The 16,946-nt window shown below is 37.3% G+C and overlaps 1 protein-coding gene across 2 annotated transcripts in view; it reads left to right on the top strand.

Annotated features, from left to right (window-relative positions):
• Positions 1 to 16,946, top strand: part of nrg2b (neuregulin 2b) — a 134,416-nt gene that overhangs the window by 81,531 nt on the left and 35,939 nt on the right. For both annotated transcript variants that reach the window (XM_061901660.1, XM_061901661.1), the window contains exon 5: positions 11,631 to 11,689. In XM_061901660.1, the coding sequence (XP_061757644.1) occupies positions 11,631 to 11,689 (59 nt within the window). The remainder of the gene's footprint in view (positions 1 to 11,630; positions 11,690 to 16,946) is intronic.

Genomic DNA, 16,946 nt, shown 5'->3' with positions numbered 1-16,946 from the left:
GTTGACATTGTGCCAGTTGACTTGGGGTGAAACAAAAACTAACCAACAAAAATCCTAATCATCATAATCATAATTTAACCAGAGTACAAACAGCAATAGTGCAGAAACAATGACATGTTTTGGTGCTATACAACTTTAAACAGTGACACTATTTCAAACACATTCTCACGTTCCTCAAATAGATCAAATCTATTAGGTAAAAAATTGGGCTGTGAAATGATTAACATATTTAATGGTGATTAAGTCATAATATCAAAATTAATGGCAGATATTAGTTGTTGTTTTAATGAAATGTTCATCCAACATCAGGCTGGACAATTGGTTGGATTTGTGAAAAAGTGTGTTTAATAAACATCATGACACACAGACAAGACATTTTCCACTCTCTCTCACGTTATGAAATATAAATATTTTTTCAGTTTTCCCCACTAATTCTGCCACTAATTCTTATTCCGTCTCATCACTTGTTTATCTGGCAGTCTGGGCTCTGGCTCAGTTGTACATGTGTCATGGTCATGCGTGATAACCACGAAACATAAAAAAGGACAAATTATCTCCCAGCTCATCCATCCATCCATTTCCTACCACTTATTCCCCTTTGGGGTTGCGGGGGGCGCTAGCGCCTATCTCAGCTACAATCGGGCGGAAGAAGCCGTACACCCTGGACAAGTCGCTACCTCATCGCAGGGCTCAATGTTTTGTATTAATGTGGGGACAGAAAAGTAATCCCAAATAAGCAACCACATGTTCAAAAACAAGCCCCAAAAAACACAACTTAGGACTTATAAACTATGCAAGCAAAAGTTGCTTGTATTATGTGGATTCGTCAACAATGCTGCTATCAGCTAGGACCTATTGTGACAACTTAGAACAATGTGGATATAAATAATGTTGGTCTTGTGAAGAGAGCGACCCGCCCAGGCTTCAAAGCTAAAGTTTCCATTTTTTAACTTTAACAGTCCTAGTAAAACCTGAACAAAATGAATATTTCCACATCCATATTATGAAAAACAAAGTAAGTCCACACTACTGATGGTGATCTTTTAGTTTAAAGGCCTACTGAAATTAGATTTTCTTATTTAAACGGGGATAGCAGGTCCATTCTATGTGTCATACTTGATCATTTCGCAATATTGCCATATTTTTGCTGAAAGGATTTAGTAGAGAACATCGACGATAAAGTTCGCAACTTTTGGTGCGGATAAAAAAAGCCTTGCCTTTACCGGAAGTCACAGACAATGACGTCACAAGGGTGAGGGCTCCTCACGTCCTCACATAGTTTATGATGGGAGCCTCCAACAAAAAGAGCTATTCGGACCGAGAAAACGACAATTCCCCCATTGATTTGAGCGAGGATGAAAGATTTGTGTTTGAGGATATTGATAGCGAAGGACTAGAAAAAAATAAATAAAAAGAAAATAAAGTAAAAAAAAAAAAAAGGTGATTGCATTGGGACGGATTCAGAAGTTTTTAGACACATTTACTAGGACATTTCTGGGTAATCCCTTATCTTTCTATTGTGTTGCTAGTGTTTTAGTGAGATTAAATAGTACCTGATAGTAGGAGGGGTGTGTCCACGGGTGTCTTGAGGCCAGTGTCTGAGGGATGTCGACGGCAGCTGCATGGACGGCGCAAGCTCTGCTGATCTCCGGTAAGAGGCGACTTTTTACCACAATTTTCTCACCGAATCCTGCCGGTTGACAAGTGGTCGGGAACCATGTTCGCTTGACCGCTCTGATCCATAGTAAAGCTTCACCTCCAGGAATTTTAAACAAGGAATCACCTTGTGTATGTGTGGCTGAAGGCTAAAGCTTCCCACCTCCATCTTTCTACTTTGACTTCTCCATTATTAATTGAACAAATTGCAAAAGATTCAGCAACACAGATGTCCAGAATACTGTTTAATTGCGCGATGAAAAGAGACGACTTTTAGCCGCAAATGGTGCTGCGCTAATATGTCCTCTACAGTCCGTGACGTAACGCGCACCCATCATCATCCCGCAACGTTTTCAACAAGAAACTCGGCGGGAAATTTAAAATTACAATTTAGTAAACTAAACCGGCCATATTGGCATATGTTGCAATGTTAATATTTCATCATTGATTTATAAACTATCAGATTGCGTGGTCGGTGTTAGTGGGTTTCAGTAGGCCTTTAATGTCACCGTTGTGGTCCACCGCCATCCACATTACTTGTTTTTTTTTCACTTTTTTGGGGGTAGCGAGGGGGTCCCTCCTGGACTTAAATACTAAGGAGAAGCATGTATGATGTTTATAGCGACAGATAAGTTGCCAAAGTACATAGTACAAGTTAAAAAATTCCCATAGTTTGCCGTAAAATTGCATTTTGTGATGTTGTGAGAAGCTTATTGTTAGTATCAGGGTTTTGACAGGCGATTTCAGATTATGAATCATATTCATATTCTGTCAAAAGTCTGACAGCTTACCACCCGCCTTCAAACAAAACAATACACTGCACTGTTTTTAAGGTGCTTTTATTAGTCCATTGTAAAACAAACCCAAAGTATCCTATTCATTCTGTGCTCGTGTGATTCAATTTATCATCCAACATATTTTTTGACAGAATTGGTGCATCCTTACACCCATAAGACTGCACATTAAATACATGCTGCTAGTCACATATGTTTTTTGCTTGGGGTGTGAAATTAATTTCTAATGTTGTTTTCATGGCTTCCAAACAGATTTTCTGTTTGACTCACTAGTCATACGTTTATAGCACAACACCCTGAAACGGGAGACCATTGTTTGTTTTCAGTTATGAGTCAGCATTGTTATTATTTATGGTTACCCTGACAGCCAAACCTTAATATGTACTACTTATTGTATTAGACTCTCAAATCTGCACTGTATTGCATCAAACTTTGAAATGGCTTTGTTTGTTGTGTTTTTAATTGTTTCATTTGAAGCTGCTATTAAAAAGATAAGAAACATGCTCACCATCTGATTTCTGACACGGTTCTGGACAGCCATCTGATTGTAATCCACTGACAGACATTTTATGAATGAACATCTCTGACACAACCATATTGGTGGACCCCAGGGCTGTTGTTGTTGCATGTGTGCAATTGTAGGTGCTGCACATGCTAATGAGTCTGATAACACTTCTCCAGCCATACAATATTGCATTGCCGCTGAGAGACAGTATTCACATGTTATATTCTTGACAAAGTACAGTCTATTAATTCCTAAGAGGAAAATCACTCCTTGCACATTGGTGTAGTGTTTCTGTACAAGGGGTCATTGCAAACAACAGATCTAGCATGCAAATTACAATGTTTTAGGTTGACATTTGTGGATCCCTGTAACTGAACTGATTAGTCTAGGGCGGGGTTAGGCTCTTTAGCGCCTCCCCAGTGGTTCCGTGGAGCTTTTTCAAAAATGTGTGAAAATGGAATAAGGTCAGGTAAAAATATATATATGTATTTTAATATGGTTTCTGTCGGAGCACAAACATGACATAAACATTCCTAATCGTTAGTCATCTCGCTGTTTTACATGCTTCACTGATGAGAGTATTTGGCAAGCGCCGTTTTGTCCTACTCATTTCAGCTGTCCTTGAGCTCACCTTAGTTTGTTTAGTTTTACTATGTACAACTTTCTTCGACGCTGCCACGGTAAGACGTGTTTTTATGCCACTCCTTCTTTGTCTCATTTTGTTCACCAAACTTTTTATGCTGTGCGTTAATGCACATAAACGAGCTTTGTTGATGTTATTCACTTGTTGGCGTGCTAATCAGGCATATTTGGTCACTGCATGACTGCAAAATAATCGATGCTAACATGGCGTGGCGCAGTGGGAGAGTGGCCGTGTGCAACCCGAGGGTCCCTGGTTCAATCCCCACCTAGTACCAACCTCGTCACGTCCGTTGTGTCCTGAGCAAAAACACTTCACCCTTGCTCCTGATGGGTGCTGGTTAGCGCCTTGTATGGCAGCTCCCTCCATCAGTGTGTGAATGTGTGTGTGAATGGGTAAATGTGGAAGTAGTGTCAAAGCGCTTTGAGTACCTTGAAGGTAGAAAAGCGCTATACAAGTACAACCGATTTATCATTATTTAGTTCCTAGTACCCTGTGAACCACATTTTACTATTTGTAAAGGACTTGGCTAAAATACAAGAAAATACCAACTCTGTGTGCTTATAACCCATTTATTTATTTATTTAAGCTGGCTGTATATATGTATTGCATCATTGAGACTCATTTGTAGGTATATTTATAGTAATTTAAATTCCTTTACTTATGTCCTCTGTGTATTTTAAATTTGCATGTCTCATGACATATTATCTTTATGTAATATTGACTACATTTCTGATAGTTGTTTGTGTGCCATCACAGCAAACGTTACCCATCTTGTAAAGACTGTAATATATCCATTAGACAAGCACCAAACACTATACCTTTGGTCATTCTAAACCAGTGAGAGCAGACAGTGTACAGTGTGTGTTAAATTCGTAGTTTGTATTTCTCGTTTAGCACTGAGCAATACTGCTGCATTATACTTATGTGTTTCACTATATCTGCATCGGTTTAGCACACAGCTTCTAAAATGTGTTCCTCATCGTCCTTATATGCAGGCTGAAAAAATATAAGGTTTTGTATCATAATTTGTTCCGAAGTAATCGTTGTTGGCTCTCATTAAGTATGCCATGAGTACTAGGTTTGTTGTGGTTGTTCAACGACTATTTTGTGAATATAGGACACAAACTGAAAGAAAAATTCCCCAAAACAATTCTGATGATTCTGAAAAAAAGAAATCCCAATTCAACTTTCTTAAACTCTGTGACAGTAGAAGAAATAATTAATCTTATATATAAAAAAATAAATTTTAAACATCCACTGGTTATGAATAAATTGGTATAAAATGATAATTAATGGTATGATAGAAATATTACAACCATTATTGCCCATAAAGAATTTATCATTTCAAACAGGAACATTCCCAGACCAGATAAAATAGTTAAAGTAATACATATTTACAAGAAAGGCGATAAACATCAAATTACTAATGACAGAAAAGTCTCATTACTCCCATAATTGTCAGAAATTCTTGAAAAAATATACAACAACAGGTTAGACAAATTGATAAACAAGTACGAAGTAGTTTCAGCCTGCCATTATCGATATGGAAAAAATGACTCAACATCAATGGCACTAATTGAACAAAAAAATTACCAAAGCAATAGATCATAAACAAGCTGCCGCTACAGTATTTATGGCCCTATCAAAAGAATTTGACACAATGAATCATGATGTACTAATACACAAATTAGAATGATTCGGCATCAGGGGAGTGGTGTTGAACTGGGGGAAAAGCTACTTGACTAATAGGATGCAATGCAAGAGGACAGGATATCACACATCAGACTATTTGGATATATCTTGTGCCGTACCCCGGGGGTCAGTTCTGGGACCAAACATATTCAATCTGTAAATAACTAACATCAATAAAAGCAGAAAAGACCTAAAGTTAATACAATTTGCAGATGACACCACTGGATTCTGCTAAAGGGGAAAACACACATGAAGTAATAAAAATGGACAAACTAAAAAAAAAAGGTTTGATAAAACAGATTATCTTTGAATTTAAGTAAAACTAAAATAATGCTATTTGGAAATATTAGGGGAAATAAAATCAAACACAAGTACAAATAGATGGTGTACATATTGACATAGTGGAAAAAAACATGTTTAGGAGTTTTAAACAAGAATAAAGTACTTACAGCATAAAGTTTCAAATATATTTCAATATTGAATCAAAAGTCACTCCATACTCTCCACTGTTCCTTGGTGTTACCATACCTGCGTTACTGTGTCGAGAAACGGGGGAACAATCACAAAAGTACACTTGATTCACTAACACAACTGCAGAAAAGATCCCTCCAAATAACACATAAGGCTGCTTATAGAGAACACACAAATCATATCTTCATTGATTTTAAAATATTGAAATTATAGCATTTTGTACATTTTCAAAATGCAAAAATAATGACAAAGCAAATAATACCGGACTGCCCAGATATATACAACAGTATTTCTGTGGCGTCTGGCGGGCATCGTGATGCAAGTGGTGCTTCTTTCTGGATGCAGTCGGACAACAGACACAGTGTGGGGGTAAGAAGTAATGATTTATTAAAACAAAAACACTGGGTACAAAGGCAAAACAAAGAGCTAACTAGCATAAGAGCTATGGGAACAAAAGGCAGCTAAGCGCGGAAGCATTAGCGAGTACACACATAGAAAACAAAGAGGCTAAGCGTGGAAGCTAGCGAGTCTAAGTACAGAACCGAGTCGTCACATGTGAACACAAACAGTGTGTAACACAAACCACGAGGAGAGAACGAGTAAACGGAAAGGGGTGGCTTGAATACAGAACGTGATTAATAAACACAGGTGTGCGTAAAGGCAGGGGAAAATTAAGTAACCATGGTGACAAAACAAACAAGGAAGTGCACAAACTAAGAATCGGAAGAGTCCACGAACAAACAAGATACACAAAAGGACTCAATAACCAAAATAATGTATGATCTGCGCGGCGGATCCTAACAATTTCCCAACAAAAGTAGATAAATACGATGTCATAAAGCGTTTATATCAGTGGTGTGCTGTCAGGGCCAGCAAGGCCTTCTCTGCTGGCCTAACATAACCAGAAATCATGATCATAACTGAAGATAAAAGTAATTTTTAATTTACTTTCCCTAAATATCTAAAAATATTCATATTCTCTTCATGTCATACTATGCTCCTTCCAGCGCTGTTGTTTTTAGTTCATATAGAGTTTTTATCCAATCAGAATTCAACTAGATAATGTTGCCATGCTGTGCCAAATCTGCCTGAGCCTTCAGAATCAACAATGCAGGCGCCCGTGCACTGTAAATGAACGGGGACATACAGTTGATAAACAGTTGCAATAGCCCATAAAATCACGTGTTGTTGTCAGTAAGGCCTTCTAGATGGCTTAAGGTATGAACCAGGTAACATAAGAACTCCATTACCCAGCATGCAACAGCAGTCGAGAGCATGCACAGTAGCCCCGTTTAGGTTAATGTCGACATGCCGGTGTGGAGTGAACTTTAAGAAGTCAGACAACACGCCTCATCGGCATCTTTTATGATGAGACAAAACAACACATATATTTGCAAGGCCATTTTCAAGAAGGATATATTTAAAGAGACACTACATCTTGTGAGACCATGTCGGCCAACCATGGAAGCAAGCTCAGCTGTAGATGAAACGTGACTTCAGATATTTTATTTCTTTATTTTTTCACGTTTAAATTGTTTTTTTTTTTTGCAATTTTATTTTTGACTGTATTACATAAGATATGTTTTAATTGCTGATGCGGGTTCATTTATTTTTAAATGCGCCAGAAAATAACCCGTTTTGTGCAATGTCTAGTAGTGTGTACATATGTTTCTGTATAGTATTTCTCCAGCAATGGTCATTTGGTGTGTGGTAACATCAATGATGGTATTTTGAGAGGTAATCATTGAAGTTGGACATCACTGAAGGCCTAGGTGGGAAACACACGGCTCCCCACTGATTTATATACACACACAACTTAGAAAACATTTGGTGTAGTTGTAAGTGGGATTAAGCTATACAATGGATGCACTAGCATGAGTCAGTTTAAGAAACAATACAAGCCGATGGTGTTTACAAAGTATATAAAGAACTGTTGAAGCAAAGTTACTGATATAATATCAGTAACTGTGCTTCAGAGTAATGTCAGTGATATTACTGTCATGTACTAATTGTGGCACTGGGGTAAACAATGAATACATTCCTCTATACGCTAATGTACTCCTTTTGAATTATTTGACAGTTCTTATCTCTTGCTACCATTTTTTATTTTTTTTGTTACTTTGTTTTTTTGCTGTTTAGGGCACAGTGTTGGGACAAGACAATCCCTGCTTCTTCCCATGCCTTTTGGACGATTGATCCCTTGAACAAAATGTGTGCTTGTGAATTTTTGACATGTTCCCAATAAATTGAACTGAATCAGTCCATCCATGCACATCATGGATCATGTGACTGTCATCCTCATTATGGCTCGGGAATCTCTGTGAGATTTAAATCATTTATCTTTTTACTTGCAAAATGTGTAATTCTTTTTGTGTTATAAATCAAAAATATATGATAATCGCTTCAATATAAAATCAACATATGTTTCCGTTATACTGGTGCTTTAACACTGCAACCCTCATAATACTGCCCGACGTCAGCACTAGGCGAGCCAATAGCCAAAACATTTCCTCATTATGCATCAATGATGATTATGGCGAGCAAGGTTGCATTAACTTTCTTTGGACACCTGGAATTATGAGCATCAGCACACAAAGTCATGTTTTGGCACTTTCTCTATGTTCTGTATTACAGCAATAATTCTGATCACTTGTTGTAGATCTTATTTATTTTTGAATTTGTACTTAGTCGTCATATGATTTATATAAGTCAAGTAATTAAATTATGAGTCAGTTCACCTTGAACATCACACAATTCTATACAAATAAAAATGCATTGGCATATTTTACAAATAACAAAAACATTTTTAAGTATTAGATCAGGCACCTTTTTTCTATATATATATATATATATATATATATATATATATATATGTGTGTATATACATATATATATATATATATATATGTGTGTATATACATATATATATATATATATATATGTGTGTATATACATATATATATATATATATATATATATATATATATATATATATATATATATATATGTATATATGTGTGTATATACATACATATATATATATATATATATATATATATATATATATTTACACACACACACACACTGTAAGTACCTATGTAATATAATAACAGGCACTTTCTTAACGACGTATAATATCTTTATTTTTATTATTATTTTTTTTTTTTTCAAAATCACATACTATTTGTGAAAATGTTTTCCTAAAACCGAATCATTCAAAAAGTGGGGCATGGAAAACCAAGATACACAGTAAAATAATTAAATGAAACAAGAAAACAGAAAGCAATTGGTTACTTTTAATCCTGTAGTTGTTTTGCACTCTAGAAAGGGTGTTAAACGGGAGAGAAAGACAAGGAGAATGTGCCAATAACGAGACCACTAAGCTGCTTAGTTATGACTGTCCATTGCATAGGAGCAGATCCTTTCACAATTTCAAAAATACTATTTCTATCCCTTCATGTTAGTCGAGGCTTGGACCCAGGCATGCAGTCAATATTGATTTAACCACTTCAACACTTTCTGAATATTTTACAATTTCCAATTTGACTTTCTTTTGCTCTGACACACTGCCATCAGAAGAGTCTGCCTTGCTCTTGGGAGATGGAAAAAAGTTAGTGTAGTCACACTCAGCTACGTATCCTTCCACCTTTTGTCTATACTTCTGCCACGGTTACGTAACTAGTTGTCTTTCTTTTTTTGCACAATAATAATACTTTATGAGCGTGTGTACATAACCACTCAACTTCGTAACACAAATAGCGACTCTATAAGTGTGAATGTGAATGGTTGTTTGTTTATTAGTGAACTTTGATTGACAGGTGACCAGTATGAGGTGTATACCGCCTCCTGCTCAGGTTTCACTGTTACAGTTGGGCAAATGAGTCAGTGAACCAGCCGATCCATACACCAGATATGTACAGTGGGGCAAAAAAGTATTTAGTCAGCCACCGATTGTGCAAGTTCTCCCACTTAAAATGATGACAGAGGTCTGTAGTTTTCATCATAGGTACACTTCAACTGTGAGAGACAGAATGTGAAAAAAAAAATCCAGGAATTCACATTGTAGGAATTTTAAATAATTTATTTGTAAATTATGGTGGAAAATAAGTATTTGGTCAACCATTCAAAGCTCTCACTGATGGAAGGAGGTTTTGGCTCAAAATCTCACGATACATGGCCCCATTCATTCTTTCCTTAACACGGATCAATCGTCCTGTCCCCTTAGCAGAAAAACAGCCCCAAAGCATGATGTTTCCACCCCCATGCTTCACAGTAGGTATGGTGTTCTTGGGATGCAACTCAGTATTCTTCTTCCTCCAAACACGACGAGTTGAGTTTATACCAAAATGGATACGTGGATGATACAGCAGAGGATTGGGAAAATGTCATGTGGTCAGATGAAAGCAAAATATAACTTTTTGGTATAAACTCAACAGTGTGAATTCTTGGATTTTTTTTTCACATTCTGTCCCTCACAGTTGAAGTGTGTACCTATGATGAAAATTACAGACCTCTGTCATCATTTTAAGTCGGATAACTTGCACAATCGGTGGCTGACTAAATACTTTTTTGCCCCACTGTATGTTTGTATGCATTTGTTTATTTGAAAGACAATGTGCAGTTACATCAAGAAGATGGCTGCACCAGATTTAGCAACCCAAACCCCCTGCTCGAAAGCAGATGCCGGTTATGGGTCCGAAAGGTTAGCGGCCCACGGAGACGCGCCACCGTTGGACAGGAGCCGATTCACCCACGCCAAGGGTGGGCTGAAATTCCCCTGAGGCCTTGGGGACTTCATGATCTTTCCCGGTAATGATCCTTCTGCAGGTTCATCTACGGAAAAATTGTTACAACTTTTACTTCCTCTAGATCAGGGGTAGGGAACCTTTGGCTCTAGAGCCAGATGCGGCTCTTTTGATGACTGCATCTAGCTCTCCGAAAAATCTTAGCTGACATTGCTCAACACAATGAGTAATTAATAATTCCGCTGGTAATCACAGTGTTAAAAATCAAGTTCAAACTATAAAACATTCTCATGCATTTTAATTCAACCATCTGTTTATCGCACCTGTCCAAGCTGTCGCATAAATGGTGAGAAGTATAATATTTATTATTGGTTAACTTTAGAATAACAATGTTATTAAAAAGAATAAGAGACTTATTATACTCAAAAAATGTTGGTTTTACTTAAAAATGCACGCATTTAGTTGTATTCAGTGTTAAAAAATAATATATGGCTCTCACGGAAATACATTTTGAAATATTTGGCTTTCATGGCTCTCTCAGTCAAAAAGGTTCCCGACCCCTGCTCTAGATAGTCAAGTTTGACCGTCTTCTAGGACTCCACCAGAGTCGGAGTAGACCCCCTGCAGGGTCGATCCAAAGACCTCACTAAACCGTCCAATCGGTAGTAGCGATTGGATGGATATCCAACACACAGCTCATAAGAGTGTACAGGTTGTACCTGATGACATATCCAATCAGCGCATGTCCGATATATGTGTTTATGCTATGTGTGCTCCATTAAGGGTTGCTGGTTTTATGTGTTTAACCCCTCGTACTTCCTGAACTAGCATCACATGACCTTCATGACTGTGATGATATCATTATACTGTACCACTGATGTCATATTGATAGCGGTGATGTCACAGTATGCAAGCCATCTCTTGTTTTTTGTACTTCATGGATTGTGTTGTTTCTAATTCAACATTCTCTGTGCTTTCTTGTGTCTCCTTCCCCCCTTCCTTTCTCCTCCCCACTATTCTGTCTCCCCTTTTGTGTACTACTCCCTTTCAAACTCTCTTTTCCCTCTGTATCTTTATCCCCGTACCCTTCTCTCTTTCCCTGTGTCCTGTTTTCCCTTCATCAGGTGTCCCAATGACTATACGGGGGACCGCTGTGAAAACTCCGTCATGGCCGGTTTCTACAGTATGTCCATTTGCTCTTGTCCTGTCTTCCTCCCACCGAGATGCGGCATGCTACATCGGAGGGGTTGTGTATGTGTGTGTGTGTGTGTGTGTGTGTGCGTGTGTGTGCAACAGCGAGATAGAGAGAGAGATGGTGGCTGCATGTTTTTGTTCCTCCTCCTTTTCTACACTTGTTGTTCTGGCCCTCCATATTGTTACTTTATATTTGAAATGTATCCACTTCTTATGTGCTCCTGAGAACCAGTGTCCTCTGCGGTGGGCATTTATATAACAAGGATGTTTCTTTCCAAAATGTGTGACTCTGGCAAGAAAAAACTAAAAACAAATGTCTACTGGATAGGACGCTAAAGTTTTCAGGAGGTTTATACAACATTTGAATTGGAATTGTCTTTTAAAGTTGCTGTTGCTCGATCCCAAGAAACTGCATGCCATTCTTTTTGCAGATGACCCATTGCTGCTGTTAAGTCTATGGTATCAAAGTATCTAAAGTAAACCTTTACCCTTTAGAATTTTACATTATGCCCAATTTGCTATATATTGTCCCATACCAAAATGTTAATAAACCAGGGATGTTCCGATCAGGGTTTTATGCTGCCGATACAGATCATCCATGATTGAGATTGGTCGATACTAATACCGAAACCGATCACATGTATTATCTTGCGATTTTTCAGTTTACTTATGGTGAGTGCTATTGACAGTTTAACGAGATCAGCACTATATTTTAAACTAGTTCCTGACCGTCTTTTTTGATTAGGGTCAAAAGCACAAAGTAACTAAAGAATAACTACAAACTACTTCTCTTTTGAATTTTTGCTCTTGACCTGGGGTGTCAAACTAATGGAGGAAAATATATCCTAAGTGGGCCAGGCTGGTAAAATCAAGGCATTATAACTTAAAAATAAAGACAAATTCAGATTGTTTTGTTTGTTTTACTTTGGCCAATAATAGAACAAGCACATTCTGAAAATGTACATATCACAAATAATCTTTTAAATAAAACACTTCACGTTAGTTAAAATTTCTAAAAAAAAAAGTGCAGTTTCGAAAACACAACAAACGGCATAATGATCTTAGACTTTGTCTTAGTGTATCTCCAAAGCCAAATAAACTTTAAGTCACAGCCTATCTGGGATTGAACAAAATACTAAATAGATAATACATGATAAAAAAAACTCTTCTAACTACCAAATACGGTCCGTGGATGTCGCGTCCATCGTTTTTTTTTTTTTGAAGAGAACAAATATTTAACATTAAAACCCCAATTTTTTGTTTTGGTTTTTGGTTTGATACTGGATTGTTATCAACATTTAGTAATGTGCTTAAAAATCGAAAATACAAATCAAAACAGCGAGTGTAAAACTATTGTCTATTTCTGTTCAATGTTCGGAAATATAGTAGATTGCATGCGCAGTAAGAAATATAAAGGCAAAGTTTGAGAACCAATAAAATGTGTCAATTTCAATGTCATAGGACAGCCCTGGGCAATTATTTTGACTCGGGGCCCACATTTAGAGAACAAAGTGTGTCTGGGGGCCGGTATATCTATTTTTATGAACACTAATACAAAACCTCACAATAATTTCTAATTGAATGCTAAAAAAGTTATGAAAGACCACCTTAAAAAACATAATGGAATTGTAAATTTTTCTATGAAGGATAAAACACCGAATATTGACAGAATATGAACGTCACTCTTTCGATCGACATATTTACAATCAAGTGAAACGCAACAAAAATTCAACAAACAGTGAAATATGAACACGAAAGGTACAAAATAAACCCACCTACAATCTGATATATCAGATACGTCACTAAGCTTTAGAACTTTGTTGTGAAACTCTCCTTCCGCGTTTGTGGAAACGCTTCCCACCCACACTGCTTGGTGCCTCGTCTGAGCTGCTGTTACTTACGTTACCATAGTAACTAACTACTTGACCATAGTAACTAATTTTATTACCATAGTAACTAATTAGATTACCATAGTAACCGGTATATCATCCATAAGCGCAGATTCCAACCATTGAAATACTTTGTATAGTTCAAGACTTACGGTCGTTAGAAAACATCACTGCACATCATAATGGCAGTTACACTTTCCATCTTTAAAGATCTAAAAAAATTATTTGGGACTGTCCGGTTGGCCAGATTGAAAAACTCAACGGGCCGCATGTGGCCCACGGGCCTTAATTTGCCCAAGTCTGTTTTAGGACATCAATAAAACAGAAGAGAAATCTTGACCGCAACAAAACTGTTTTGACGATGCCTTTCTTTGTCTTCTTTTTTTTCTGTTGCTCCGGGTCACTCACTGATCATGAGAAGAGACACTGTGCATTTGCAATCCACCCATAAACCATTTGCGTGCCGAAGAGTGCCATTGCGATATACAAGGATGTCATTAAGAACAGCAGTTTCTTTCATGAAAAATTGCAGCTGAGTTTTATACTTAGCAAACTCATCTCGAGGACCACGGACCGGACAAAACCTGTCCACGGGCTGTACTTTTGACACCCCTGTTCTAGATTAATATTATTCTATCTGTACATTTCTTGTTAATTGTTTAGTTTCTGTTGAAACCTAAATCCATCTACACTTCTTTTTTTTTGATTGATTGATTGATACTCTTATTAGTAGATTGCACAGTTCAGTACAAATTCTGTACAATTGACCACTAAATGGTAACACCCAAATAAGTTTTTCAACTTGTTTAAGTCAGGGTCCACGTTAATCAATTCTTAACCTTAATTTAGCATTACTTTTGTGGTATTTGTTTAAAGCTAGCTTAGCTAATAGCAGGCCTGTTCCTGGTTTGCTCTTGGTTTGTAACATGTTTAGCATCATCCTCCAATGGTACTTGATAATGACACTTAAGATAGTAGGAAAAGCAGTTTATTTGCCACAATTGAGGTGATTAGTATTGTCGTAGGATAGCAGTTCCACACTGTGTATGGAGACACACAATTAGCTGCTAGCCTTTTGTCATCTGGGGGACTAAAATTAAATACCCTGTCAGCGAAAGAAGGTCGGTGTTTGTGATCAGCACTCAAGGGTAATAATCGGCAATGGTGATGCGTTTTCACGAAAATTGGTCAATACGTATTGGTGGCTGATCGATGGGCAGATCCCTGAAAAAATTATTATCTTCAACCCCTCACTAACTTTTCTTTTTCTGCCTTCTCGTGAGGCAGGCTTAATATATACAGTTTGTAAAGTGTTTTCTTTCCCAATCCTTGATTTTTTTTCAAGTTTTTGCTTCACAAGACACAATCATCTTCTCTTGAAATTTCATTGTGAAGTTCTACTTTAGAGATGCTGCACAGGTTCTGTGTTGTGTGCAACATATGATGGTATCAGTCATATTAAGATAATACAGTCCCAACCCTTTTTTTCCCATAAAAAGGAAAAAGAAGGAGTCTAATTGAGGCACAGCACATTTTTGTCCAACTACATGACACACGCAGCAATTAACTGGCGCACAGGATAGAGGCTACTATTTGGGAAAATCCAGCACTATGACTTGAACCTGTGGAGTTGGAAGATGCCCGTCAATTAAAGTCTTTACATGGTGAACAACACACTCTCAGTCTTAGTTTTAAAATACCTGCCAGTCACAGCTGCTGTGGGTGCAGAATGCCATACATTGGCAAGTGAATTAAACTAAAGTGGAGTGTTTCAACAAGCCAAGTGAGGTAATGAGACTTGGAAACATCATTCATTGTTACTGATGAGGGCTTTGCCCCTCTGCGTTGATGTAGGATATATTTTGAATCTAGGTTAAATAAAAACAAAGTCTGCGGTTAGTGCTCTGATTTTGTGTGTTTTTATCATCAGCATCAATGGGTCATCTGTTACTGTACACGATTTCATATTTCCATGTGGCTAAATCTTTAATATGTTTCAGCCTGTCTTGTATTGAATTTTGGCAATAACAATAGAAATATGACAATATTAAAGCCACGACTTGGTTAATTTATCTTCACAGAGGTAGTTAACCAGCAACCCTGGCTTTATTTTGAGCTAATATTTCAATCTACATGTACATACAGTGGGGCAAAAAAGTATTTAGTCAGCCACCGATTGTGCAAGTTCTCCCACTTAAAATGATGACAGAGGTCTGTAATTTTCATCATAGGTACACTTCAACTGTGAGAGACAGAATGTGAAAAAAAATCCAGGAATTCACATTGTAGGAATTTTAAATAATTTATTTGTAAATTATGGTGGAAAATAAGTATTTGGTCAACCATTCAAAGCTCTCACTGATGGAAGGAGGTTTTGGCTCAAAATCTCACGATACATGGCCCCATTCATTCTTTCCTTAACACTGATCAATCGTCCTGTCCCCTTAGCAGAAAAACAGTCCCAAAGCATGATGTTTGCACCCCCATGCTTCACAGTAGATATGGTGTTCTTGGGATGCAACTCAGTATTCTTCTTCCTCCAAAGACGACGAGTTGAGTTTATACCAAAATGGATACATGGATGATACAGCAGAGGATTGGGAGAATGTCATGTGGTCAGATAAAACCAAAATAGAACTATTTGGTATAAACTGAACTCGTCGTGATTGGAGGAAGAAGAATACTGAGTTGCATCCCAAGAACACCACACCTACTGTGAAGCATGGGGGTGGAAACATCATGCTTTGGGGCTGTTTTTCTGCTAAAGGGACAGGACGATTGATCCGTGTTAAGGAAAGAATGAATGGGGCCATGTATCGTGAGATTTTGAGCCAAAACCTCCTTCCATCAGTGAGAGCTTTGAATGGTTGACCAAATACTTATTTTCCACCATAATTTAAAAATACATTCTTTAAAATTCCTACAATGTGAGTACCTGGATTTTTTTTCACATTCTGTCTCTCACAGTTGAAGTGTACCTATGATGAAAATTACAGACCTATGTCATCATTTTAAGTGGGAGAACTTGCACAATCGGTGGCTGACTAAATACTTTTTTGCCCCACTCTACTTCCACCTTCTTAAGGCTGCTGTTAACTTTCAGTTTTCACAAAACTGGAGGCATTGCAATTATGTAGACTGCCAAACTATACAAATCAAATACAATTACATCAATAATATTTATAGTATTTTATGTCTTGCATTTACTTTAGTTATCTGACTTTGTCATTCAAACAATTTCTTATACAGTATCTATACAAAGTTTTACAGGTGCAGTTTGCAGCTGTCTCCAAATTAAAATGTTTTAAAACAAAAATATAAGAACGCAACATTTTATGTAGTCGACTGCAAAGTGCG

Source organism: Nerophis ophidion, linkage group LG05 (assembly GCF_033978795.1).
Source record: "Nerophis ophidion isolate RoL-2023_Sa linkage group LG05, RoL_Noph_v1.0, whole genome shotgun sequence".
Lineage (NCBI taxonomy): Eukaryota > Metazoa > Chordata > Actinopteri > Syngnathiformes > Syngnathidae > Nerophis > Nerophis ophidion.
This window is presented reverse-complemented; position numbering and strand designations above follow the sequence as displayed.